Source organism: Protopterus annectens, chromosome 3.part0, assembly GCF_019279795.1.
Source record: "Protopterus annectens isolate FY-2018-M chromosome 3.part0, PAN1.0, whole genome shotgun sequence".
NCBI classification, from domain to species: Eukaryota; Metazoa; Chordata; order Ceratodontiformes; family Protopteridae; genus Protopterus; species Protopterus annectens.
The window spans coordinates 754,833,642-754,860,649 of NC_056731.1; the positions used below are offsets into that span (position 1 = coordinate 754,833,642).

At 37.4% G+C, this 27,008-nt stretch overlaps 1 protein-coding gene across 1 annotated transcript in view; it reads left to right on the forward strand.

Annotated features, from left to right (window-relative positions):
- The window catches only part of LOC122796926 (collagen alpha-6(VI) chain-like), a 1,619,258-nt gene that overhangs the window by 1,006,107 nt on the left and 586,143 nt on the right, over positions 1–27,008 (forward strand). The window contains exons 20-22 of the mRNA XM_044065693.1: positions 1,520–1,564; positions 2,238–2,291; positions 11,761–11,823. Coding sequence (XP_043921628.1) covers positions 1,520–1,564; positions 2,238–2,291; positions 11,761–11,823 — 162 coding nt within the window. The remainder of the gene's footprint in view (positions 1–1,519; positions 1,565–2,237; positions 2,292–11,760; positions 11,824–27,008) is intronic.

Consider the following 27,008-nt stretch of genomic DNA (forward strand, 5'->3'; position numbering starts at 1 on the left):
TATAGGAATTCACTCCAATAGTCGTACTGCTTTAATTTAATTATTTATAATATAGTTAAGAATCTATTGCTGAGCATAATCCAAAATATCTTCAATAAAAAGTAACAAATAAGAAAACCAATTGACTGTGAAGTGATAAATCAAATCTCTATATCAATTCTGGCACTTTGAGGTTTAGCTGCAAACAGAAGGAAATCAAAGGGTACTAATATGAATTTCTACCGACCCACTCTCCCACCCAATGATCTTTCCTAGTCTTCTAGTCCTAACCTCTACCAAGACCTAAGGGATCCCCCTGAGTGGGCACATCCATTCTCCCATCAAACATCCTAGCTACTAAGTGAACCCAGGGTACCTGTGTAATAATCTGAATTTCATCCCTCTATGCCACCTGGCTAGACTGGAAATTGATTGGAGAACATCAAACGTTTATCTATGATCACATATATCAAATACCAGACATACTGTAAAACAATTATTGCAAATGTTATCAAAACATTATATTTTCGGTCACACCCCTGCAGTACAAATCAAACAACTGACCTTGTACTTATTACCATAGGCACTAATAACTTCAGTGTATTTTGTATCTCATCTTGCTCACAAAATTAGAAAAAATATCCTTAGACATAATGTACGTACCACTCTGTAACGCAGACATTGTACTAATCTAAACCCAGGTCAGTAGTAGATGAACTTCACTTCCTTATTCCACTAGTGCCAGTGACTACAAACTTCACTTAACTAGAAACAAACTGCTACACTGCACAAGAGGTCAAAATACTTTTTACATGGGAGCTTCACTACCCACACTCCCCAACATGAGAACTCTGCCCCCACACTTCCAGAACTTATATGTACTATCTCCATGGTTACACAACCACAAAGACAATGAAATACAGTGAATTAAGCTATAGTCACCCTTGTGCATTTCAGCTATAGAATAATTCCATGTAATTCACCACCAACCATTTTTCCTGTAAAATCATACCACAATAAAATGGGCATGTCACCAGTAAAATGGAGCACACACACACACACACATATATATATATATATATATATATATATATATATATATATATATATATGTTTATAATCCAACAATACCTTTCATGGAAAACCTACATGAGTCAATAGATTTAATTTCTTTTAAGCACTGAGTACCAGCTTGTACTGTGCCAGTAAAGGGGGTATATAAGGGTTTCCCTTCCATTTTTGCACTACTTTAGTACAGTGTGTTATGCTGTGTTTAAAAGAAATATCACTCTGGGACAGATCATGGAGTAAAATAACTAATATATACATAGATTAGTGTAACTGGAAATTGGGATGTTAGCAGTGCTGGCTTTATTATTTAGCGTAATTAGAAATATGTCCTTCCCTTTTGTTGTATAAGACAGAAATACACATCTGTACATATGCACAAGTGCACACATGCCTTCCCTGTATTTGCAGTTTTGCTGTTTGCATCTCTAATAGACATCATCTGATATCTGGTCCCTTTCTTTTTGTCCAGGGAAGTAATGGTGGAGATGGACTGAATGGAATTTCTGGAGAAGAGGTAACATAATGAAATAATTTAATGCATTTTTGTTCAGTATATTTCTGAAGCACATGGTCTTTATTTATTGGATTGGGTTACATAAAAGCCTTGTTTTTATAAAAGATGTCAGCTGTTTTGAAATAAGTGAATGTATATGGCTAACTGGAAAACTAAACAATAAAAATACAGATGGCTAAAGAAAAAGACATTCTCAATTTGAATGTCATGTTGGGATTAAAAGTTATATGAACATTTGGCAGGCCTTCTGAAGCTGAAATGGTACATGCATGTCATTATATACCTACAGACTTCAGTCTTCCTCTAAGCACAGGTAACTTTTAAAAATACTCACCTTCCAAGTTTATAAAGACATTCAGAGTCCACCACCACATGATAGAAGTTGCAAATTTACAACACACTTAGGCATTCCATTTGTTTTTTTTGTTTGTTTGTTTGTTTCTCTTTTTGCTGTAGAAAGTTTGCCACTTATATTTATTCATTTGTTTTGTTTTTTCCTGCCAATAACATACACTTTGCACATCCTAAAGTGGAACTTTTATTTTTGATAGGCAGTCATCAGCACTTTGAAACAGTTATATTCTTTAACACTGCTGACACTTAGGCCTGTTTTCTTTCTCTTTTTATAATTATAGTTGCATATTGTCCTGATTTTCCAATATTCTTTTTACAGGGAGATCCTGGTACTCCTGGACGTTCTGCCGAAAAAGGTGACCCAGGTGCAATGGTAAGAATACTTGTGCAGTCATACACACACACACACACACACACACACACACACACACACACACACACACACACACACACACACACACACACACACACACACACACACAAACATAGGAAGGGTATATTTTAGTGTTTTTATTGACAATGCCTTTGTATTTCATGTGCTTCTGATGTTACCTGGGTTAAATCTGAGTGTAGCAGGTACATTTTTAAGCCCTCATTTTGAATGGTCCTCGGGTATAAGTCTAAGAATACTTAATGGTACAGCAGCTGAACCCACATCAGACTTCACAGAGAGATCCAGAAGAGTCTGGATAAGTTTGTGACTACAAGGAGAGTTAAACACCAGAATATTGGCTCCTGAAGGGAATAAATTGGAGGAAATGGTTTGCCTGTGGGTAGCCTAGGTAATCATCTCAGTATCTGACCAGAGAACAGGGAGTAACATTTGTTGTGTTAATACTTAGTACCAGAGGTAATGTAAGCTTTATTAACATCATTTAGTTTTAAGTTATAAGGAACAAGGAAGTGAATGAATGAATAAAAGCTAAATGTCATTACCTATGCTTTAAGGACCGGAGACTCTAGTGTTCTAAAGAATGCAACTATTACTTTTATTTTCCAAAGTTCAGTCTGCATTTAATTTTCTTCCATAAAATAAAGACATTTTTACTGAAAAGACTCAAAATATTAGCTACATTATTTTCCACATCAGTAGCTGCAGTGAGCAATTTCTTTAGCTTTTATTTTGAAGCTCAGACCTGTCACTGCCAAGTAAATTGAAACAATTTCTCATGAGAACCCATATTTTGGTTGGTGGTCCTTGTGCTGAGAATGTGTGCTGTAATAAAGTGCTGTAGTGAAGCACGCATCAGTCAGTAAACTCACCTGTTTCCACTTTGAAGTCTGGTAGGAATATGTTTGCTGGGTCTGTGTGTTGGAGTGTTGTGCAGTGAAAAGCCAGTGCAGAGCCAAAATCCTGAGGGAAGGCAGCTACCACAGTAGTGTTTGCAAGATGACCATAGTGGAATAACTACTTTAAAAACAGCTGCCTCTGCTGAGGACATGGTAGAAATAACACATTTAATGGATACACCTTGAGCCCCCCCCCCCCCCGGCCTGGAATCACTAACACAAGTGGAAGACCTGTGGGTATATATGATGGTGTTTCAGTGGATTACCAGCTTGTAGGATAAGACCAGCCTGAGTGGGATCTGACACTAGTGGCACAGCTCACCATCCTTCATGGGTATGAAAAGCACATAAAGACTATGAGAGGGAGAAAGGTGCCTGCTTGTTCGAGTGGGGCTCACTGCAGACAGAGGTATTTAAACTGTAGGACTGTAATTCTGTCAGAAGTAAAATGCTACGATCTGAAACATATTGTTAGTTTGTGGTTGCACCAGAAGGAAATAACAGTAAAGAAATGATGAGTGAAACCCCAGTAAGTGATAGATTTAAGCATTACCTACCACTGGTAATAAGTGCATGAGGCAAGACAGACACACAAGATACTTTATGCTTTTTTATGGTTGAGGAAATGGTAATGTATTAAGAGAATTTATCTAGAAGTGAGTCACCTAAAGCAACTGTCAAGTCATTGCTCAAAATGAAATTGACATTTACTAATATCGTATATTAATTGTACGAAGAGGAGGCACACTGCAAAGTTCTTTTGTATTAGTAGAAAGGATAGGATTTCTGATACAGATGGTAAACATGATGACAGACATGTAAATGTAAATGAAATGAAGCTGTTGAATGTGGCAAAACTACGGCTCAGCGAGTTGAAATAGTGTTTTGCTATTGTGTTACTACTAAGCTAATTAATTGCCCTATATTAGTAAATTGTGGAGAGATACAGGGGCAATTACACTCTAGTAGCATAATAACCCTGAAGGGGCAGTGCATCTGCAAAGTAAAGGCTGTAGGGGTAATGTGCATTCATGGACATTAAATGACACGTAGCATTGCCAATTAAAAAATACAGATTTTGGGGGGCAGGACTCATGGCGATAAAATGACATATAAACAGCAAAAAGCCACAACAGAAGATGACATATACCATTGTCCAAGTAAAAATCTAGAGTTTGGAAAATAATCACTGGGGAAGACTGAAGCTACTTCTGCTCTGATATTTTCAGAGTGTCCTCCCACAGTGTGCATCCTAACACCCATCTCAGGAAATTGATTTCCATTACTGCTCTGCCTTCATTTCCCACTTTTCTGTACCATACAGTGGTGCTACCAGTACTACTGTAGGGTACAGAAACCTGAGCTGTAAAGGGAGAGCAGCTGAGGAAGCTACAGTTGATGGAGATGAAGTGCCTGAGACAGGTGGTAGGATGCACACTGAGGGACAGACAAAGAAATCAGGACATCAGAACACAGGCCCAAATAGCTCCAATTGCAGAGAAGGTCAAAGAGAACAAGTTATGGGGGTTCAGACACGTGCAGAAAAGCAGAATGCAATCTGGTGAAGAAGAGTTGTGGCAGACAGGAAAAAGACAAGAGGAATGTGATTAGCAAAGAGATAAATGGAATGTGTTTGACAAGCCCTGCAACATTCAGGCATGACTGTTGAAGATGATAAGAAAGTGGCAGTGAATTGAGAGATGGTAACAGTTGATGCAAAACCCTAACCTGCATGAAAATGGGAAAGAGGAGGTTTATAATGAGGACATGATGATGAAGATGATGATGATTGTGGTGATGGCAGAGGCTGTGGAAGTGTACTTGACACAGCCTTTCGCTGATATAACAGAGCAATGCGCAGCAGGAACTATGACCTGAGAACATACATCTATATCCTACTGTGGTAGAAAGATGGGACCCAACAGTAGATGTGAGCATTATTAAGCCCAGGAGTAATGTTTAAAACCCCTAAGGGAAGAAAGGTAAGCATGCAGTAACAGGAGGATCTTACAGCCTCTTTAGCTCTTAAGGAATGTCAACAATGGAGTCAGAAGGATATCAAATATATAGTACATAGAGATGTGGAAAAGGAAACATCTAGTGAACCTACTGTGTCCCCTACAAAATCCCCAGCAGGGAGCCCAGGGGGAAGATGATTGAAAAGGAAAAGGAAACTAAGGTGGAAACAATTCCCATGGAAAAGGCAGGCCACAGAAAACATCAACAAGACAGCCCTGATAGTGAGGTTAATAAGTCAGAACAGTTTAAGGAAAACATTAAATACTGATGTGAACTACCATTCTTGGAAGAAAATGGGATACTGAAACCCCAGTGCCAGTTTTAGCTGGAGAAGAAGCAGAACCTTCTAGCACACGAGAGGCTTGTAAAGAGGTAGCTGATATGGAGTGAGCCTAGTAAACTTTAGGAAGGTCCAGATAGAGAGCAAGACTCGGCAGAGCCAGAGAGAACATGTTCATAGTGGTAGAGAATGTTCCATTTCTGCAGATCCAGAGGGAAGTGCTACCATGAGTCTTATAGAATCTGCTCTATCTTTTCCTCCATTTTACCCCTACATTGAACATCAAAAAGACCAATTATATTGGGTAACCAAAGAGAAGAAGGAAATAGTATGCCAGTCCCGAGGAACACTTCGACATGGACAAAACTGAAGGCTGAAATGCTAGCCAGATTTTACTGGCAGAGGGTAATGCAGGAGGTAGAAAACTTTTATGCCAGGTAGTTCAAGTGTCAGAAAATAGTCCTGACCCCTTGCTTTAGAAATTCATCAATACTTGTACCCATAAAAGAAGCACCCTTTGAATGGTTGTCATGGATATTGTCAGACCACTATTTAAGTCTAACAGTTAGACAATATAACCTAGTCTAAGGAGATGTAGTTTTCCAGCACACTTTCCTTAAGGAAGAATAAAGGAAAATAAATTGTTGTACAGGAACAATATTGGCATAGATTCATGTCAATGATCCCTTTGCATTCTTATTAAAAATAAGAAAACAGGATTTAAGCTGCTGTTACTTGTTTAATGCATGGATTATTAAGTTAAAACAAGAGATGAGTGTTTTGACAAGGACATTGCAAAAGAAGTGGCACAGTCTGTTTTAGGAATTTGTATGCCAGCATCATTCCTGTACAGTTACTTTTCCGTTTTATTGCCTTGTTATGTCTAGTACAGTATGTTCACTGGTTCTAGGTGATGGTCACTGTTGATGTGACACCCTGACCCCATGTACAAAAATGGAAAAAAGGAAGTTGATGCCAATGTTGATGCTAATACTGGACTATGCAATCACATAGCCAGAAGCAATCCCTCTTTGTAAAGCTAGTTGTAAATCTATAACTAAAAAAAATGTCTTACAGTTTTCCAGAGTGGGGATACCAAAGGAAGTACTCACGGACCAAGGATCCACCTTAATATCAAAAATAATATACCAGCTCTGAAATTGGCTCAAGGTGAAACAACTTAGAACAACAGTGTAAAAATCCTTAGACTAATGGGCTGGTAGAAAGGTTTAACAGGACCTCAAAATCCATGTTAAAAATGTAGAAGATTATGGCAAAAACTGGTATTCATTGTTGCTTTTAATTCCCATTTGCCTTTTTGGATGTTTCCTATCATAGGAATCTAAAGGATGTCTATCTATCTTTCTGTACAGGCTGTCTATGACCCTCCTAGATCTGGAACTCAGTTTGTAACTACAGATAAAAAACCCAAAACTAACACAGTAAAGAGGATAAATTGGATATATAGTGGTCTGCTTTGTGAACACCACAAATATCTTGTTCAATTTGATTAGGAAATTTGGTCATGGCTCATGACTTTGTCAGTTCATAAAATGTGTTCTGTAAATCTAAAGTATAAGATGCTTCATCTGTTATACACACACACACACACACACACACACACACACACACACACACACACACACACCATATACTGTGAAATAGTGAGTGTTAGAAATACTGTTTTGGTGTGCTTTATATATCTATATAGACCACCTGTTGTGTACAGACTGCTTATGGTAGGTGAAGACAACATATTGCAATAACAAAAATCTATAATACTATATTAGAATTTGAATCACCTAAAGAAATGCAATCAAATGCAGGACTGGAAACCCATAATACTGGAGATATTTGCCTCTTACAGATAGAAATTTCACGGCCAAGAATGGGGATTCTTGTGGAACCTGAACATAAGAGATTGTGGGGAAATAAAGGGGATTCAGTGGAGAAACTAGACATCTGCTCAGTGAGTACCAGGATTTACTGAAGGAACAACTAAACCACAAAATAAAATGAAATAAATGAAAATAAACAACCAAAACAATGGCCACTGAAAACATTTTAATAACAGTGTTAGCACTTCTGCATTCAGCCTTCAAGAGATAAAACAGTTTTCATAAAAGCACCATTTTAGACACTTACAAATAATCAGCTTACAACCAATAAGTAAAACTAATTAAAAACATATTCATTCATTAAGCAATTAATTAAGCTGCAAAAAAGACGTCATTTAAAGCAATACCTTCCAGTTGCATTCTAAATTAAGTCCTGTAGGGGACAATGTTCCGAATTTTAAAATATAAATACTTTCTTTATAATGCAATTTCTTTTTCAAGTCAAAACTATCTCTAGTTGTAATTTGTTTTAAAACAGTGCATCTTAAGCAATTAAGTCCCCCTCATGGCAAGACATACAATGAGCTGCTACAGGTCTATCATTTTACACTTTATGTCTCTGATATGTTCTTGGAGTCTAACTTTAAATGCACGCTTGGTTTCCCCAATATAAAACAAATCACAAGAACATTTTAGTGCATACATCACCCCTTCACTGAGACATGTAAAGTGTTGCTTAAATGTATAATTTATTCCATTTATCTGACTAAAATATGGCACTATATATCTACAGACAGAACATTTACCACATACCAAAGTGCCAACACAAACAGGTTGAATATTAAAATTCACTTTAGGTACTATAAATGATGCATGAACCAACATATCTTCTAAGAGATAGAGGTGGACACAAGGGTAGAATCTTTTTCAAAATTTTCTCTCACTAGAAAATTCCAATAATATTTAACCAGATCATAAATCTCATCAGACAGGGCATTATAAGTAGTAACAAAATATATTTTATTTACTTTTTTCTGAGTACTTTGAATGCTCTTCCTCTCCCTATAGTTAACTTATATATCCCTCCCATTTGAGTTCTGTCTCACCCCAAAAAGGCGATTCAGTGGTTTTTGCAAGATAGATAAGCTGTAGCCTTTCTTTAAGAAAAACCAACAATTGAATATACGTTCCTCAACTTTAACTTATTCCATGTTACAAAGTCTAGCAATTCTTAATTCACCATAAGGTAAAAGAACTCAACAAGTGGGGGGGGGGGGGTGACAACTTTTACTATCCAATACATGGTTAACATTTTGAAATTTCCTATGTACTTTAGTAAATATACTCTCTCCTAATACCCCTTCTACCTCAAGATCTATAAAAGTAACCTTTGAACCTGTCATAATCCCATCAAAACTAATACCAAAATCATTTTTTGAATATCATTTACAAATTCCTGTACTAACATATCACCATCTGAACATAAAATAAATCATCCATGAATCTAAAATATTTGACAACATACTTTTTAAAAAAAATCCAATCGATAAAGATATCTAACTTCAAACAACCCCATAAAGAGTTAAGCATACATGGGAGCAAATGGTGCTCCCATCGCTGTTCCTTTTAATTGATGAAACAAATCACCATTAAACTCAAAAAAATAATGTGTCAAGCAAAAATGTAAAAAATTCTATGATATAATTAGCTGATGGGTTATCTCCTAGAAAATGACCTACTGCATGTATACCCAAATCATGACTAATGTTCATATACAGATTTTGTACATCCATAACCAACCAGCAATTCTTTTCACTCCATTTAACAGACTTAACTTTTTCTAAAAAATCAAATTAATCTCTTATATAGGATTCTCATTTTATAACAGGTTTCAATAAGTGTTTATGTAGGACTAAGCCCACATTATGCAAAAAATAACTAATTGCAGCCACTATAGGACAGCCTGGAGGTGCATTAGGATTCTTGTGTACTTTTCGGGAGACAATAAAATTTAGCCATTTAAGAACCTTGCGTAGAAAGCTTTTTCTCAATATCACTCTTAGAAAAGTACTCTAGACTATAACCCTTTTAACTAAATCCTGATAGTCACTCAATGCTTTGTCATATTCATTACATAACACCTTCCTGTAAACATCCTCATTATTTAAATTGTCACCACACATTTTTTTATACTGCATAAAATGCATAACTAGTACTTTATGACCCTTATCGGAAGGTTTAATTACTAAATCCTTTCATTGGCTCGTGTCTTTTATGGCTAACCGTTCATTCTTTGTCAAATTAAAAAAGAAGTCCTTATTAGCAGCAAGGAAATTATTATTGACATTTTCAGCAGCAAAGTTTAACACAGAAGAAAAACTTCTAATTTGATCATTCAAGAAAGGTGGAATAAAATTGCATTTACATTCAACTTCTGAGGTGTCAAGCAAAGAATAAGCATCAAAATCTTCACCTAAACTAGAATCAGAAGAAAAAAACATATCAAAACTTTCTTTTGAAACATGTTCATATTCATCACAAAAAGACTTCTTAGATTGTTGATAAAAATAATAAGCTAAATGTAACTTCCATATAAAATGAAATAAATCAATATTCAACATATACAATCTGGGTGTAACAGAGGGAATGAATTTTAAACCCAGATTCAAGACAGTTATAAAGGCATCAGATAACACACACCCTGACAAATTCAGCACTACATTGTCATCGTTTTCACAATGTAACAAACGTTATGCTTTACATAAAATAGCATTAATGTCAGTACCATTTTTTCACAATGTAACAAACTTTATGATTTACATAAAATAGCATTAATGGCAGTACCATCTTTTTCACAATGTAACAAACTTTAGGCTTTACATAAAATAGCATTAATGTCAGTACCATCTTTTTCACAATGTAACAAACTTTATGCTTTACATAAAATAGCATTAATGTCAGTACCATCTTTTTCACAATGTAACAAACTTTATGCTTTACATAAAATAGCATTAATGTCAGTATCATCTTTTTCACAATGTAACAAACTTTATGCTTTACATAAAATAGCATTAATGTCAGTACCATCTTTTTCACAATGTAACAAACTTTATGCTTTACATAAAATAGCATTAATGTCAGTACCATCTTTTTCTTTTCCTTGCCACTGTTGTCTGTCCTTTGCACTATCAAAGCACCCTCGTTTACGGCTAAAATTCCCCCTCTCGTCATCACCACAAAAAGTCTCTCTCAAATATCCTGGTTGCTGTGCCATAGGAAGTGGGGAATAAGAACTATCCTCTTCATTCCTGCCTTCTGCACCACTTGCACTGGCTTCTGACGAAGTGAAAGAGACTCCATGATGCTTTTTGTTCCTTTCACTATCAAAGGAGGAACCACCCCTTCTGCGTCTATTCTTATTGGTTCTAACTCCAAAGGCTGAACCATTATTATAGTCCCCGATGTCCCTGTTTAATTTTTTTCATTTTTTGGTCAATAATATCACTAGACAAATCTTGGAATTTGTCTTTAAAATCTCCAACCAACTGTTCAAAAGAGGAGGAACTTAATTGAGAGGACAATGTTTTACATAAAGAAGAAATTTCTTCTTTCACCAGTCTCTGTTTTAACACATCCCTCTCTACAAGAATAGTAACTCAGTCCATTACACAAAAGCGGGGTGCAGCCTTCCATCTCTGCTCAAACATTTTATCTTCAGGATCCGAAGAATTAAAAGGCAAAGAGGGATTTGTATATACACAAAGCCCACAAGGAGTAATAGCAAGTTAAATGTGTATTTATTTATATATATATATATATATATATATATATATATATATATATATATATATACATCTATCTCTATATGTATGTGTATGTGTGTGTGTGTGTGTGTGTGTATATTTATATATATATATATATATATATATATTTATATATATATATATATATATATATATATATATATATATATGTATTTATATATGTATATATGTGTGTGTGTGTGTGTGTGTGTGTATATATGTGTCTGGGTAAATACCCAGTGCAAAACATTGAATCTATTCTATTCCCAAACCCTAACCTGTGAACACTTGCACATACACATCAACTGCTATAACACAGTCTTGCACATCTACAACCACCACTTTTTCACTCAGTTTATTTACCTGCTCACTCCTTCTTTCCTGCACTATATAAAATGAACTCACCCACATGATTCACAAATGAGCATTCACTTATTTGTGCACTCTCTTTTTTTTACACCCACAAAAACTTTTGCACCAAATGAGTATTCAATTCTCAAAGGTATTCAAATATGTTCAGCTAGCAATCACTAAGAAATAGTATGTAAACACAACTCAATTAAAGTTTGCATTCTTTACTAACTATAGTTTTATATATATATTTATATTTAGGGTAGACGAGGCCTCAGAGGTGAACCAGGTGAACGTGGAAGTGATGGCATACGAGGGGATCCTGTAAGTAGTAATATTTCTTTATAAAATCATTTATTAACATGCAGCAACTTTTTAAAAAAAATTGAAGTTATATTTTTTCTTTTCTTGTTCTGTTATTTCTGCATTTGTCAAATCAAAGGAAAAGTATGAGCAGGACATAGTAAAGCATGCTTGTTCTATGTGGAGATGTTCAAAAATCATCTGTATCAGCATAAATTTGAATTTACACACACACACACAAACATATACACACACACACATACATACACACACACACACACACACACACACACACACACACACACACACACACACACACACACACACTCACACACACACACACACACACACACACACACACACACACACACACACACACACACACACACACACACACACACATCAAGTGGATATAAAAAGTTTACACACCCCTGTTAAAATGCCAGGTTTTTGTGATATAAAAATGAGACCACAATAAATCATTTAAAAACTTTTCCCATCTTTAATGTGACCTATAACTTGTACAATTCAACTGAAAAACAAACAAATCTATTAGGGGGAAAATATAAAAAATAAAAAAGTACAATACACTGGTTGCATAAGTGTGCACACCCTTAAACTAATACTTTGTTGAATCATTTTTTATATCAGAAAAACCTGGCATTTTAACATGGATGTGTAAACTCTTTATGTCCACTGTAGGATTTATATATAGTTATAGAATTTTACATTTTTTGTTTAATGATGAAAGCAGGGTGTGGCAAGCTGTGTTTCAGTATTAGTTTAATTCAATTTTTTTGTTCTCAGACATACTGAAAAGGGCATCCGGTATGTAATGAGTGTGTGTGTGTGTGTGTGTGTGTGTGTGTGTGTGTGTGTGTGTGTGTGTGTGTGTGTGTGTGTGTGTGTGCACGCCTGCATGTGTCCCAAGTGAGTGTATGAGTGTGTGAGTGTTTATCTACATCTTTCAATGGACTGGCACTCCAGGTAGTATTGGTTTCTGTGCCTTGCACCCACTGAGTGTGAAAATAGGCTCTAGCTTCCCTGCAATACAATCCAGAAAAATAGAAAGCAGGACACTGATAAATAGATGAAAGAATGATTGAATGAATAAATAAAACTGTCGATGGTGGTTACTTGAATAGCAATAATTTGTTACATTTTGTTGAACATATCCCATTAAATCACTCTTCAAAACAATCAAATTTCCAAAATATGCATATTCAGAATGCATATATGCACAAGTATTTATATTCACAACAGCTCATCACAAAGACATCCAAACACATATGCCTCTTACAGATTATTTGCTTTTTGTTTTGACATGTCACAGACCACTGAAACGAGAGTACTTGGCAAAAGACCTGCCCTATGGCTTTCTTCATTTCCTACCATCATAACTCAAGCTTCAATCATCTCTTTGCACAGACCTTCTCATCATATTGTAACACAACCCATTTTTCTTTGATTAACAAAACTAGTTGACTAAAATAAAACAGCATAATAGGTACTGGGAGAGTAGAAATTATTCATTATGCAAGTCTCTATAAGACAAATGTGTTACTAAATCTTTGCTACTAAAAAAGGAGGGATTTCTGATCTTACACCATTGAAATAGAAAGTAATAGCCTTAACTCACTCTGCTACCTGAAGAGTTAGCGTAGTGTTTTGTTAGGATAATAAGAAGAAAGAAACTCTAATGTCTAACATTATTTGGTGATCATGACAGTCAGTACGTTATAAGGGACTGGGCACTTAGAAGAGGCAAGAGCAGGAGCCGTCGGTACAATCAGCGACAGCTGAGAGTGATGGAGGAATGTCTGTGTGGGTGGAGGCTTCAGGCCAAACCCAGAAAAAACTTTTAAATTATTATTTGGACTCATTTAAAAAGTTAATAGAGCAACATGTCTAGGTTATTGTGCACTTTACAAAGAACAAGAATGAAACTCTAATAATCTGTGATGTATGACAGACAGGAAAAAAAATAATGGGAAACATCAGGGATATTGTGTCAACTCTGCAACAAATAAAAGGTATGTCAGTGTATTTTTGTATATGTGTGGGAGAGCATGGATGGGGGGTGCTTGTGTCAATACAATGCATGATAGCTAACGGTGATTTAGAGATATGCAAATTAGCCAATATTGAGATCTTTCTTCATAGCAGCTAGTGTGTCTCTAAATTGCAATGTGGGCCCATTTTGGCTACAGCTGTTATTGCCAGTAGTGGGGTTATTTCTGAATTCCTAGGCATGACTTTATATTTTCTATGACCTTCATTTCCTTTGAGCAGTTATTTGACCATGGCACTAGAAATAACAACATTTTGTATGGCATTGTGGTGTTGCAACTTTAAAACAAAACATGACAGTGATGTGCTGTGAAACAGAGATGCTAAGCTTTCAACTGTCTAAACATTGAATTTATATATATACATATATACCCTGCATTTTTTAATTATGCAAAATTATTAACAAATCCATAATGTTTTTCTGCACATGCAGTATGTTTTTAAAAATTAAGAACAAAACATAATACAATCCCATCTCCCATAATGTAAACAAAAAATGTTGAGGCCTGGTGCTAAATATATATATATATATATATATATATATATATATATATATATATATATATATATATATAAAGGTCTTACATTGCAAGCTATGGCGTTACCTCTTGTTACAAAAGTTGTTACTTACCTCTAACATATTATATATGTGTAGCATAGCTCTACTTGTACATTCCATGAATATGGCATTCATGTTATAAACACTTGAAGCCTGAACACAGTATCCGAGTATTATGTTTTACTTTAAAGCTATTTATTAAGAAATGTAGACACACTTTTAATTCTCTCTTTGACTCATCAGCAAAATCTTCATTATTTACATTTATGAAACAACTTATTATACAGAGATTTGCCAAATGAACTTTTTTTTACCCTCAAGGGCCCCGTTATCTAGTTTTGTTTCAAAGTTATTCACCTCTGTTTAACAATAAACCGATTGATTTTTTTAGTTTTTCTTTATCAAACTACAATAAAAATCTTTAAAAATGATACAAATATCATGTATGTTTTTTCTTCTGAATAACATGGTGATTACAGTATAAAAGTATATTTTCCAACTGCATATCTGCTTTGAATATGTGTTATGCTATAATAAATGGGAATATGTTGAGAACTGCTACTATAACTGAAAATATTACACTTTTTTATAACCTTATGGTGATGCTAAAGTAATATTTAATGATAATCCTTGGAAAGTTGAGATATTTTAGTGGTGATACTTCTACAGTGAGACTACAGTAAATTATGTTGTACTTTGTTTTAAATATGCCCAGCCTAGAGAGCATTATTCTTTTGAGCAAAGGGCCTTTTTTGATTTTTTATTGCGTGGTGTTCAAATATTTTTTAACTTCATGATTTTTAGAAAAAATAGATACTTTACCTATTTTTTAGACAAGAAACATCTTATTAAATTATGTGTAACAGGCAATCTCACATTTATATAAATGAAAATAAATCATAGTGACACAATCTCAGTTGCAAACATTATAGATTGCAAACTGTGCTGACAGAACTGTAGCTGCAAACATTACACATCAATTTTAATTTTATCTAGTCAGTGTCAGTCAGCCATTACATAGCTCATTCAAATCCTGCCTTCTTTTAAACCTTGCTCCTCCTCTGCATGTATTGTTACCACAATTCCCATTTTTTCCCTGTAATTTGCTCCTACTGTTTTCTAAAGATCCCATTTCCATTTGTTTTATCTCTTGTTACTGTCTTTGCTCCTTCTTGTTAAGTTGGTGTAGACTTTGATTTTTGTTTTCTAGTAATTTCTTTTTTGTCAGCCATCATATTTAGACTCAGCAAGGCCTTACTATGTCTAGGCAATTCTGATGTTGTATCACAGCTCAAAAAAAGCATTTCCCTATTTATTCCAACTAGGTCACCATCATCTCCAACAGAGCAGTCTACAGAGAATCTCTAAAGTCTGCCATCTCATTATACTCCCAGGAGATATGTTCCCATTTACCTCTTTCTTCCCCATCACACCTGCAACATTCGTGAATACCTGAGGAAAAATTCTTTGGCTTCTACTTGGGGTATAAAAATACACATGCAAACACTTTCAAGCAAAGATCCTAAATCTTCTAGATTTGGTTGCATATTTGGGAGGCATACATATGACCCCCATTGTTTCTTTGTGAATTGCTTATCCAATCTCTCTTCCCAATCCTTCCTAACAACCTGTGCTTGTTTCTTATAGTTATTATGTAATGTTTTATAGGATCTGCTAATAATTCCTTTCTTAATGGCAACTTCTGTTGTAGATTCTACTAAAAACTCTACCAGTGCTGGTCTTTCCTTTAGGACACCCCCTGTTTCTTTCTCTTTGCCTATAATATGATATCAATAATTCATAGGGAAGGCATTCTCTGACCTGCAGTCCAAATAAGTTCTTGGTGTCTTCTAATTCTATTATTTTTCCCTCTCTAGTTATTTGCTCCCTATACCTTGGTTCCTTTGCCAGTTTTATCCAATATATTCCAGCCCCCTCTTGCCTATTGTCTGCATCTCAGAGATGTAGTCATCCCTATCGGCAGAATCTCCTTTCTCCATTCCACTGTTGGCAACATTCTTAGTATACTTCCTCCTACTTCATGAATATAATATTCTGTATGATTATTTTTGTTCTTCTTACAGGTCTGCATCCAAAATTCCAGTCTCTCCTTGTCTCTTGAGCTCCCTCTCCATTTCATCATTATATCTTTCGACTTTGAATTATAGTTTTTGGCTTATGCTATGTATATTAGCGATAACTGTGTTACTCTGAAATACCCCTTCTACTCAGGTAATACCAATCCACCTTGTTCTGCTGGAAGAACTGCTTCTCTGGTTTATAAAAGCCTGTGTTTGCAATTGTTCCCACTTTTCCTGTAACTAGACTAGTCCAGATACAGATTTGCTGTATCCAGGACTGTTTGTAAGCTTCTGAGAGGTGCCAAAGTATGCTCTTCAATTTTTCCCTTAGATCTGCTAGTTCTCCTCTCCTGCACTTTTTCTAGTTTATTAGTCTAGCAGTTTACCATACCAGACTTCTTGTAGCAATTACTGTAGCACACAAAAGTGCTATCAGCACTAAACGTTCTACAAAGAAACAGCTCCAGTACTTATTATTAATGCCCTCCCATCTAGGGATGTCTAAAGGTCAATTCCCTGCACTTTCTCCTATTAACCTGATGAACTTGGACATCCTAAGGCAATGTAACAATTGCCTCATGTACACTGACAACCCTCTCTTCTTACCTCCCAACACTCAGACTTGTGAGAGATGCACTTATATATCCAAACTGGAAGCCACGCACTCTCCAGCCAAGTCCAGAATAGCTGGTCAAGAGGAGAAGGTCAACACTTACACCACACCACATGGAACACATAGCCCTCCAGAACACACACCAGCACTGCCTTCAAATACAAACACAAACCACAAACCCACATTCGCAGAGGGTCTCAATAAAAATCTACCCAAACAGCAGAAATGCACTTGACCACCACAACACAAAACTAATCACAAGACACATAACTCTCCGAAACAGTGTGCCACTCAACCAAAGCCCTTAAGGTAAAACAGCATGCCCAGCACACTAGTCACAAGTGACTCGATAGTGAGGCACATTAATGTCCCACTCACTAGGTTGAATAAGGAGACAGTAACTGTCAGCTGTCTGTCAGGTGCCAGGATCTTCCACATAATGCACACACTCAGGTCCCTCAGCAACAGGTACAAGTATGACTCTGTCATTGTACATGTGGGTGTGAATGACCTGAGACATACCTCCCTGGACTACATGAAAAGAGACATGGAGGAGCTCTCGGATTATGTAGCCCAGGTAGGTATGCCTCTAGCTCTGAGCAGCATCCTACCATCACTAAAAATGATACTATAGTACAAGCAGAAAATGATTGATTTCAACAATTGGCTAAGTTTTTGGTGTCATTCTAAGGGGATCCAGTATCTGTCTGCCTGGGATGCCATGATTGACAGACCTTGATGCTTTGCCAAAGATGGCCTGCATCTATCACCCCTGGCCTTCCAAATACTGGCCAAGGCTCTTGCCACCCCTATAGTGCCTTTTTAGGTGGTTTTCCAGAGAGCAAATTACCACCATAACAGCTACAAACAAATGCAGTCTGAGGATCATGCTGCTCAACTCTAGAAGTCTAAATCTCAAAATCACTTTCTCAAAGCACTCCTTAAAATGGAGAACATCAACATTTGTGCTGTAACAGAGACTTGGTTTAAGGCAGAAGAAAGCACTCCTGCACTACTAGGCTATAACTCATTCCACACCTTTCGGCCCCAGAACTTGGACCGAAGCTCCAAAGGCGGTGATGTTTCTATATTCATAAAGGATGCACACACCTCCAGACTGGTAGCCCAACATAATGAATCAGAGCTACTTCAGGTGCAGCTAACAGTGGATAAGACTGTCATTCAGGTCGTAGCCTGTTATAGCTCCCCAACCATGTCTGAAGTCTCACACTCCACATTCCTAAGCACCCTGGAGAATATTAGGGTCCAACCTAACATTATCATACTGGGTGACTTCAACTCCTCCTCCATTAACTGGGAAAACTATTCATGTACCAATACACTTGCCTAACATTTCCTGGAATTCATTAATTCCAAGCCCTGGACCAGCTCGTTCTTACCCCCACTAGAGGTAGCAACATCCTTCAGCTGGTCATTACAAATGTGGGTGACTGTTGCTATACACCAAGAGTCAATTCCTCCCTGGTTAGATCCAACCACAAACTAACCACCTTGGAAATCCACATTCTTCCCACCTCCCTCACCCCCACAAAGGTAACCACCATGAAAAACATCTCCAAAGCTAACTTTGGGCTCCTAAAAACAGAGGTGGCTAACTTCACTGCACCCATGCAAAAGGATAATAGTTGCATGACTGCCGAATCATACACCAATACACTGTACGAATACGTACATAAATGCATGGATCTTGCCATACCAAGTAGAACCAAGATGCACTTCTCCAAAAAAAGGAAGCCAATCTGGTGGTCCCCTGCCATAAACAAACTCTACAATAGAAGGAGGGAACTGATATGGAATAAGGTGAAGGATAAAGACTGGAAAAACTCCCTTATCAGCTTCAACAAAAAGTCGAGATCCCTCATCAAGTCTTCTAAAGCTAGCTATGAAAACAGAATTGCAGCAGATAGTAAAGACAACCACAAGGCCTTCTATAGTTATGTAAAGAATCTCCAAGGCAATACTCAGATTTGCTCTGAGCTACTGCATAGTGGTACCTCCCATACTGAGCCAACAGATATTGCCAATATACTGGCCGACAGATTCAGTGCCAACTTTATTCTTCCCAAAGGACCAATCACAATACCAGTAAACTGCCAGGCACCCAGTATTACTGCTGCACAGGTTAAAACAGCACTGTTCAAGGTCAAGAATACAGCTTCTATGGGACCTGACAATATCCATGGCTGTGTTCTACATGAACTACAGAGTGAACTGGCACCTCACCTGTGTGCCCTGTTCAATCACAGCCTCACCTCAGGCTTTGTCCCTACTAAATGGTGCACTGCTATAGTCATCCCTCTCCACAAAGGAGGAGTGACTACAGACCCTGGGAACTATCGCCCCATTAGCCTGACAAGTCTGATATGCAAAGCTATGGAATGCATCATCATGGACCTAGTAAACAAGGATACAGGGAATCTCCAAACTCTGTATCCCACACAGTTTGGTTTTGTGAAAGGTAGTTCATGCCTGCTCAACTTGGTCGACTTCTTTGTCAGTCACCAGAGCTGTGGATGAAGGCAAAGGTAGTTCATACAGCCTACCTTGATCTGGCCAAGGCCTTTGATACCATTCCCCACTTAGGAATCATAGAAAAACTCACTAAGCTAGGCATCAACCCCTATATCACTTGGTGGGTTTCAAACTGGCACACAGATAGAACCCACAGTGTGAAAGAAGCTGACTCCAAGTTAGACTGCCAACCAGTCATGAGTGGAGTCCCACAGGGATCAGTCCTGGGTCCTCTCCTGTTTGGTATCTACTTCTCAGAAGTCCAGGCCAACACAAAGGGACTCTGGCTGACAAAGTCTGCAGACAATTGCAAGTTGGGAGCCATTATTAACTCCCCAAGTGATGTTGACATCCTACAGAAAGGCCTTATTGAGACCAACGACTGGTGTCAGAACCATGGCCTTAAGCTCAATGCCAAAAAATGTGTCATCATCCAATTTGGGAAAAACCCAGTTCCCATGAATTACCACATTGATGGAAGTCCCCTGAACACAGAAGGTGTTATAAGAGATCTGGGAACATAGGTTGACAGCAACCTGTCTTTTGACCACCACATTGCCAATGTGGTCAGAAAGTCCTTCTATGTGGCACATCTCATTACTAATGGTTTTGCATCCAGGAAGAAAAAAATCACTGTCTCCCTCTACTCTTCCCTCATTAGGCAAGTTATCAAGTACAATGCCCCATTTGGCATTTACCTCACTAGATACCTGCAACAACTGGAGAGGCTGCAAAAGTACCTCGCAAAGAGGATCTTAGGACTTAAACACTCGTCCTATATAGAGAGACTTAAAAAACTCCAACTATTCCCTGTCTCATATCAAATACTTAGAGGCGATCTCTGCTTGACTTTCAAAACTGTGTCTGATCCAGCTCTGTTAGAAATGCTACATCTAAAGAAATCCCAATGCCTCCACACCACATGCTCCAGAGACCTCAACCTCATTACCACAATCAACAGAACATGCTGGAGGGACAGGTTCATAACCCAGAGACTGCCCATGATATGGAATAGACTTCCCATACATGTCAAACAGAGCACCTCACTGGCCCTCTTCAAGAGGAATCATGTGAATGGGAAATTTCACCCCGGGGATCACTCCAGTGGCTCTACTCGACTGAGGCACTGGGAACTAAGGTCGGGTGGCACAATGCCAGGGTAATCCTATGGGCTAGGCTTGTAAAGGCTCCAGGGCCATTAGCCTAGTACACACCTATGAACCTATGAAGAATAAGCTTATTTCACTTGACTCTTGCCATCTTCCCCTCCCAGATAAAATCCTTCGGCTGTTTATTAATTGCTATCCACAACTGCTCCTCTGATTTATAAGAATATTCCTGAGCTGTGTGTAAGACTAAAGGGGCAAAAACATTTTAACTGCTTGTATCTTACTATTGATATCCATATAACAGAGCTCCCAGTTTCTCAATTTTTGTATTATCTTTTGTTTAGTCTCTTCCAACATATCCTAAGCTGCCATACCAGTGTCATTTTTAATCCATACTCTTAAATATTTAATTTTACTATTTCCCCATAAGTATGGATATTGCTGAACCAATTTATATGTGGGTATATAACTTACAGCTATTGCTTTTGTTTTAGCTGCATTAATTTTGTATACCAAAAAGTTCTGAAACTGTCTCAGTGTGTTCCACTACACTGTAATGTCCCTTTCTGGTTTACTCAGTTATAAAATAATGCCATCTGAAAATAGAGCCAGCTTTTCTTGACTACCATACCAAATATAGCCTTGAATTTCTGAGTCCCTTATTTTCTTTATCAATGGTTCTAAATATAATGCAAATAACAAAGAGGAGAAGGGACACCCTTGCATGGTTCCTCTGCTCAAGCAGAAATTATCAGAGAAGACCCAACCCACTTTAATTTTCACCTCTGATCCCTCATATAATCTCCTAATCTACCTTATAATTTTATCAGAAAATGCAAACACTTCCATTGCTCTGCTCATAAAGTCCCAGCTTATTCTGTCATATGTTTTTTTCTGCATCTAGACCCACCAACAACAGTAGAATTTTCTTATATTCAGCTTCCCTCTGGATCATCACTGTTCTATTAATATTGTCAAATATTTGCCTCCACCCACAAAACCACATTGATCCATACCTACCAATTTTGGTATCACTTTTGCCATTCTTTTAGCCATTATAGACACAAACACCTTATAATCAAAATTTAGTATTGCAATTGGCCTGTATAAAATTGCATCTGATATATCTTTACCATCTTTAGGTATGTTGGTACTTCTCTTCTTAAAATACGGTTAAACAAAACCTTACAGAGCTTTATCAGTTTTTCCCTCCTAGCTTTCAAACTTCCACAAGAATACCATCTATTCCTGGGGACTTTCCTGTACATTGGTTATACATCACAATTTTATCTCATCTTCTCCTATCCTGTTAGTAATTGAGCATCTTCTACATCTAACCTTGGCATATTTAATTCTTTCATTAACATTTCCATTTGTACCTTTTCTCGATTTCCATATTTCTCTGCTTTTATACAGACTTTCATAGAATTTCCGAAATATTTCTAATACTTCTACAAGATCCCTTGTTATTTTCTTGTTATAGGCTCACTAAGCTTGGTGACAGCCCTTTCTACATTCTGATGTCTGAATTGTTGTGCTAAAAGTTTTTGTACTCTAGAGTTATTATTAAAAAATATTTGCTTAAAAGCAATCACTCTAAACCTGTGCATATTATTGAGTTAATCCCTTATTTTATGTTTAGCATTCTGCAGTTCCTCTTCTTCTTGTTCTGAGAGATTCCCCCTATTTTGCAATACTTTATCATTTGTTAGTCACTCTAAATAATTCTTATTACTTCTTAACTATATCTCCCTTTCTTTTATTTCCACCCGATTTTTAAATTCCACTTTAATTTACTTTATTCCCTAGCTATATTTTCAGAAGAAATTTCTATCTTCTCTAATAGCTCCTGAATAATTTTCACTACTCATTCCTTAAATTCCTCTCTTTTCAACAGATAGGTGGGAAAGTGTCAGTGTCTTTTTTTTATTTCGTTACCTTGTGTTTTTATTAAATTTATTATTGGTGCATGACCTGAAAGAATTATTGGGTGTATATCAAGACTTGCAATTAAATGCACATGTTCATGTGAAATGCAAATTCTGTCTTGCCTAGCCCAGTTTTTGTATACTGGGGAATAATATGTAAATTCACTTCAAACTCTTAGTACTGAATTTGCATCTTCCATGCCAAATATTTTCATAAATTTCTTTAAAAATCTACCTTCCTTTGTCATATGTTACCTTATGTGCCCCCCAGATACAGCTTTACTGTTGCAAATCACATTCCAGTCCCCACCAATAAGTAATATTCCTTGCTGAAAGCTGATTATTTCTCCCAGAATTTTCTTAAACTCCACTGTAGCAGTTTTTGGTGGAATATAAATACATGCCAGTGTAATCCTCCTCTCTTGCCAGTAGCCTCTTAGCACTACAAATCTACCATTATTATCTTTTTTTTATCCTCTTCTATTACTATCATAGCTCATCTTGCAATAAATATAAGTACTCCTCTCTTACTTTGCCCCAGGTATTCCATGGAATAACCACCCTGAAAACCTTTCTTTATCAAATTGACATGTTCAGTTCTTTCCAAGTGTGCTCCTGTGGCATAGCTATTTGCACTCATAGGTTCATAGGTTCATATGTTCATACTAGGCTATCTGCCCGAGGGCATTTACAAGCCTAGCCCATCGTTTTGTGGCTTACGCCACCCCTTTAGTATGGGGAACTATACCCATTATTTTGCTGTGCCTCTGTCGAGCAGTGACACTGAGGTTATCCCTGGGGTATATCTGTGATCTCCCATCCATTGGTCAAGATTTCTCTTGAACAAGGCCAGCGAGGTGCTCTGCCTCACATGTACTGGGATTTTGTTCCACAGCATAGGGAGTCTTTGGGTGATGAATCTATCCCTCCAGCACGTCCTATTAATAGCCGTGTCAAGGTTTAAGTCTCCCGCCCTTGTGGCTCTGATGGATCTAGATTTTTTGAGGTGAAGCATATTCATCAAATCTGGGTTTGACATGGCCTTGTATGTTAGGCAAAGGTCACCTCTGAGCAAGCGGTGGCGACTGAATAGAGCTGGAGTTCTTTCAGTCGGGCAGCATAGGACAGATTTTTGAGACCTGTTATCCTTTTGGTGAGGAACTTTTGTGGCCTCTCCAGCTGCTGCAAGTGTCGGGTCAGATACATTCCGAATGGGGCATTGTACTCAATCATTGGTCTGATGAGTGATGAGTAAAGGAGACTATGACCTCCTTGATCTAGATGAGAATCCCTTCATGATAAGGTGGGCAATGTAGAAGGTCTTCCTAACTACTTTAGCTACATGGGTGTCGAATGACAGACTACTATCAACCTGGGTCCCCAGGTCCCTGATAACTTCTTCTGTGCTCAGTGGATTGCCACCTATTTGGTAGCTAGGGGTAACCTTGTTTTTCCCGAAGGGTATGACTATGCATTTTTGGCATTTAACTTTAGGCCGTGGCTCTGGCACCAGTTATCCGCTTCTGTGAGACCCTTCTGAAGGATATCTGTATCAGATGTGTTTTCTACTATGGCCCAGTTTGCAGTCATCTGCAAACTTTGTCAGCCATAACCCTCCTGTGTTTGCTTGTACTTCGGAAAAGTAGATGCCAAACAAGAGTGGGCCCAGGACTGAGCCCTTTGGGACACCACTTGTGACAGGCTTTGAGTCTGACATGGCGCCAGCAACTCTGACCCTGTGGGTTCTGTCACTCAGCCAGTTTGCAACCCATCTTGTGATGTATGGGTTGACATTTAAGCTGATGAGTTTTTCAATGATACCCGAGTGGGGTATTGTATCGAAGGCCTTAGCCAGATCGAGGTAGGCTGTATGGACTGCCTTTCCCTCATCAATGGCTTTGGTGACTGTTTCGAAAAAGTCAACCAAGTTTAAAAGGCATGATCTGCCTTTGACAAAGCCAAACTGGGTTGGATCCAAAGTCTGAAAATTCCCTATGTCTTTATTTATGAGGTCCATTATGATCCTCTCCATGGCTTTGCAGATAAGGCTTGTCAAGCTAATGGGCCGGTAATTTCCAGGGTCGGTGGAGGCACCGCCTTTGTGAAGTGGTACCACAGTTGCAGTGCGCCACTCCTGGGTAATGTATCCAGAGGTAAGACTTTGATTAAACAGCTGTCCTAGCTGTGGGTTTAATTCCTCATTGAGTTCATGGAGCACACAGCCGGGGACACCATCAGGTCCCATGGATGCTGTGTTTTTTGCTTTGGAGAGAGCAGTTCTCACTTGGGCGCTGGAGATGTTTGGGGAGCTGCAATCGTTTGGTATAGATATCTCTCCTTTTGGGGGGGAGGGGGGGAGAAGTTTGCACTGAACCTGTCAGCCAGTATGTTGGCAATGTCTGTAGGATCAGTAATCTTCACATCATTTTGAACTAGCTCTGAGCATATCTGGGAGTTTCCTCCCAGGTTTCTAACATAGCTTCTTTAGCTATTTTTCTCTCGTTTTTAATACAGTTCATTGCTCTTTCTTTTTTGTATTTATCTGTGGGACCATTAATGTTTAAAGGCATTATTGAAAGAATCATATTCTTGAGGGATTATTATTCCTACCTTTTATGTATAACAGCTTTTTTGTTAAATGGCTAGTTCCAGCTTTTGTGTTGCATGCATGCACTATTTGTCACATTAATCTTTTATACAACTTCTATTGTCATTTCAATTTGAGCCTATGTCACATCTCGCAGAATTTTTTTTGAAAACCCTTAAACAAAGGCATACACATACCCAATATTCCCCTAAAATGTATTAACTTAATAATAATGCACAAAACCGTGTATATCTTCAAATATTGATATTTTACCCTCCTAATAGGAACAAATGTTCCAAACAGTCTCACAAACACATGCACACGCACACACACGCGCACACACACACACACACACACACACACACACACACACACACACACACACACACACACACACACACACACACCACACACACACACACACACACACACACACACACACACACACACCGACTCAAGCTAAACTAAAAGAAAGATTATCAATGCTAAGATGCATGGTAGAGCCTGTGAGTCTATTAAGTGCACTCTGGTTTTGGCCTGTCGTTATAACTCTTGCAGCTGAGAAAACACTTGAATGCTTTCAGCAAACATTTTCTCCAAGCCATTTCTCTTCATCAGATTGCCTGCTAGAAATTTGAGAACCATATACAAAACTGTTTACTAGAAAAGAGCCTTATAATATTCAATATTCTTTTTAATTTACTTGCACTCTTAAAATGTGTTACTATATAAAGTTAATCGCATTCCTCTATGCACGAATGAGAAAAAGTACACTAATTTTTCTTTTGTCATGTTCTTTTAACCAGATCTTTTTTATTTCTTAAATCTGAACAAGCAGAAAGCAAGAAGGGAGAAAAAAAGAAAACAGGAGCATCTATTTACATTAGTATCCCCATTACTCTTCAAAATAACTAAAAAAAAAAACTTTATAACATGCAAAGAAAATCATGCACTATTAAGAAAAAAATGTGTTTTACTTATAGCTAATTTTCTTCCTCCTCTTCCCCTCTCTTGAACATTAATGACATGAAGTAGTGCATATGCTTTAGAGTCCCTACAAGTTTAGCAAAGTCCAAGAAATCCCAATATTCCCAGATTTTCTTGTTCTATTTCTGTTCATCTCCATCTCTTAAACTCTCTGCTTCATTTCCAGTGCTCTTTCAATTATTATACTTATTTCCTGAACCTTTTTCCCCCTCTCTCAAGCATTTTCTATTGAAACAATGGGAAAGATTTCACTGGCACAGTCTCTTTGTGGTCTTTATTACTGGAAGAACATGAAGCAGAATCTCCTTAGGTTTCACAGCTCACTTTTTGTTGGGCAAACTTTTGTATTTCTTCCTTAGCATGTACTTCATCAAAAATGATTTTTTTCCTCCAGGGAAAAATATTTTGAAGATAGCTGGGTACAGCAACTTGAATTTCATGCCTACTCCTCAACATTCCCTGAATAATGGGATACATTTACTCCTCTTCTGCCTGGTGTACAGTGAGAAATCATTTTCCACAAACATTCTGCTATCTCCCACTTTTGGTACTTTGTCCTTCTGCATCAGTTTTGTCAGAATCAATTTATTTTACTGGTAAGATTGCATCTTTACTATTAAAGGTCTAAGTTATTTTCTCATAGACAGGTTTGAGGTGTACACACAATGTGCATTTTCAATTAATGATTCCTGCTGTGGAATACCAATTCAGTTGCTTATTTGTGCTTTCATGAAATTAAT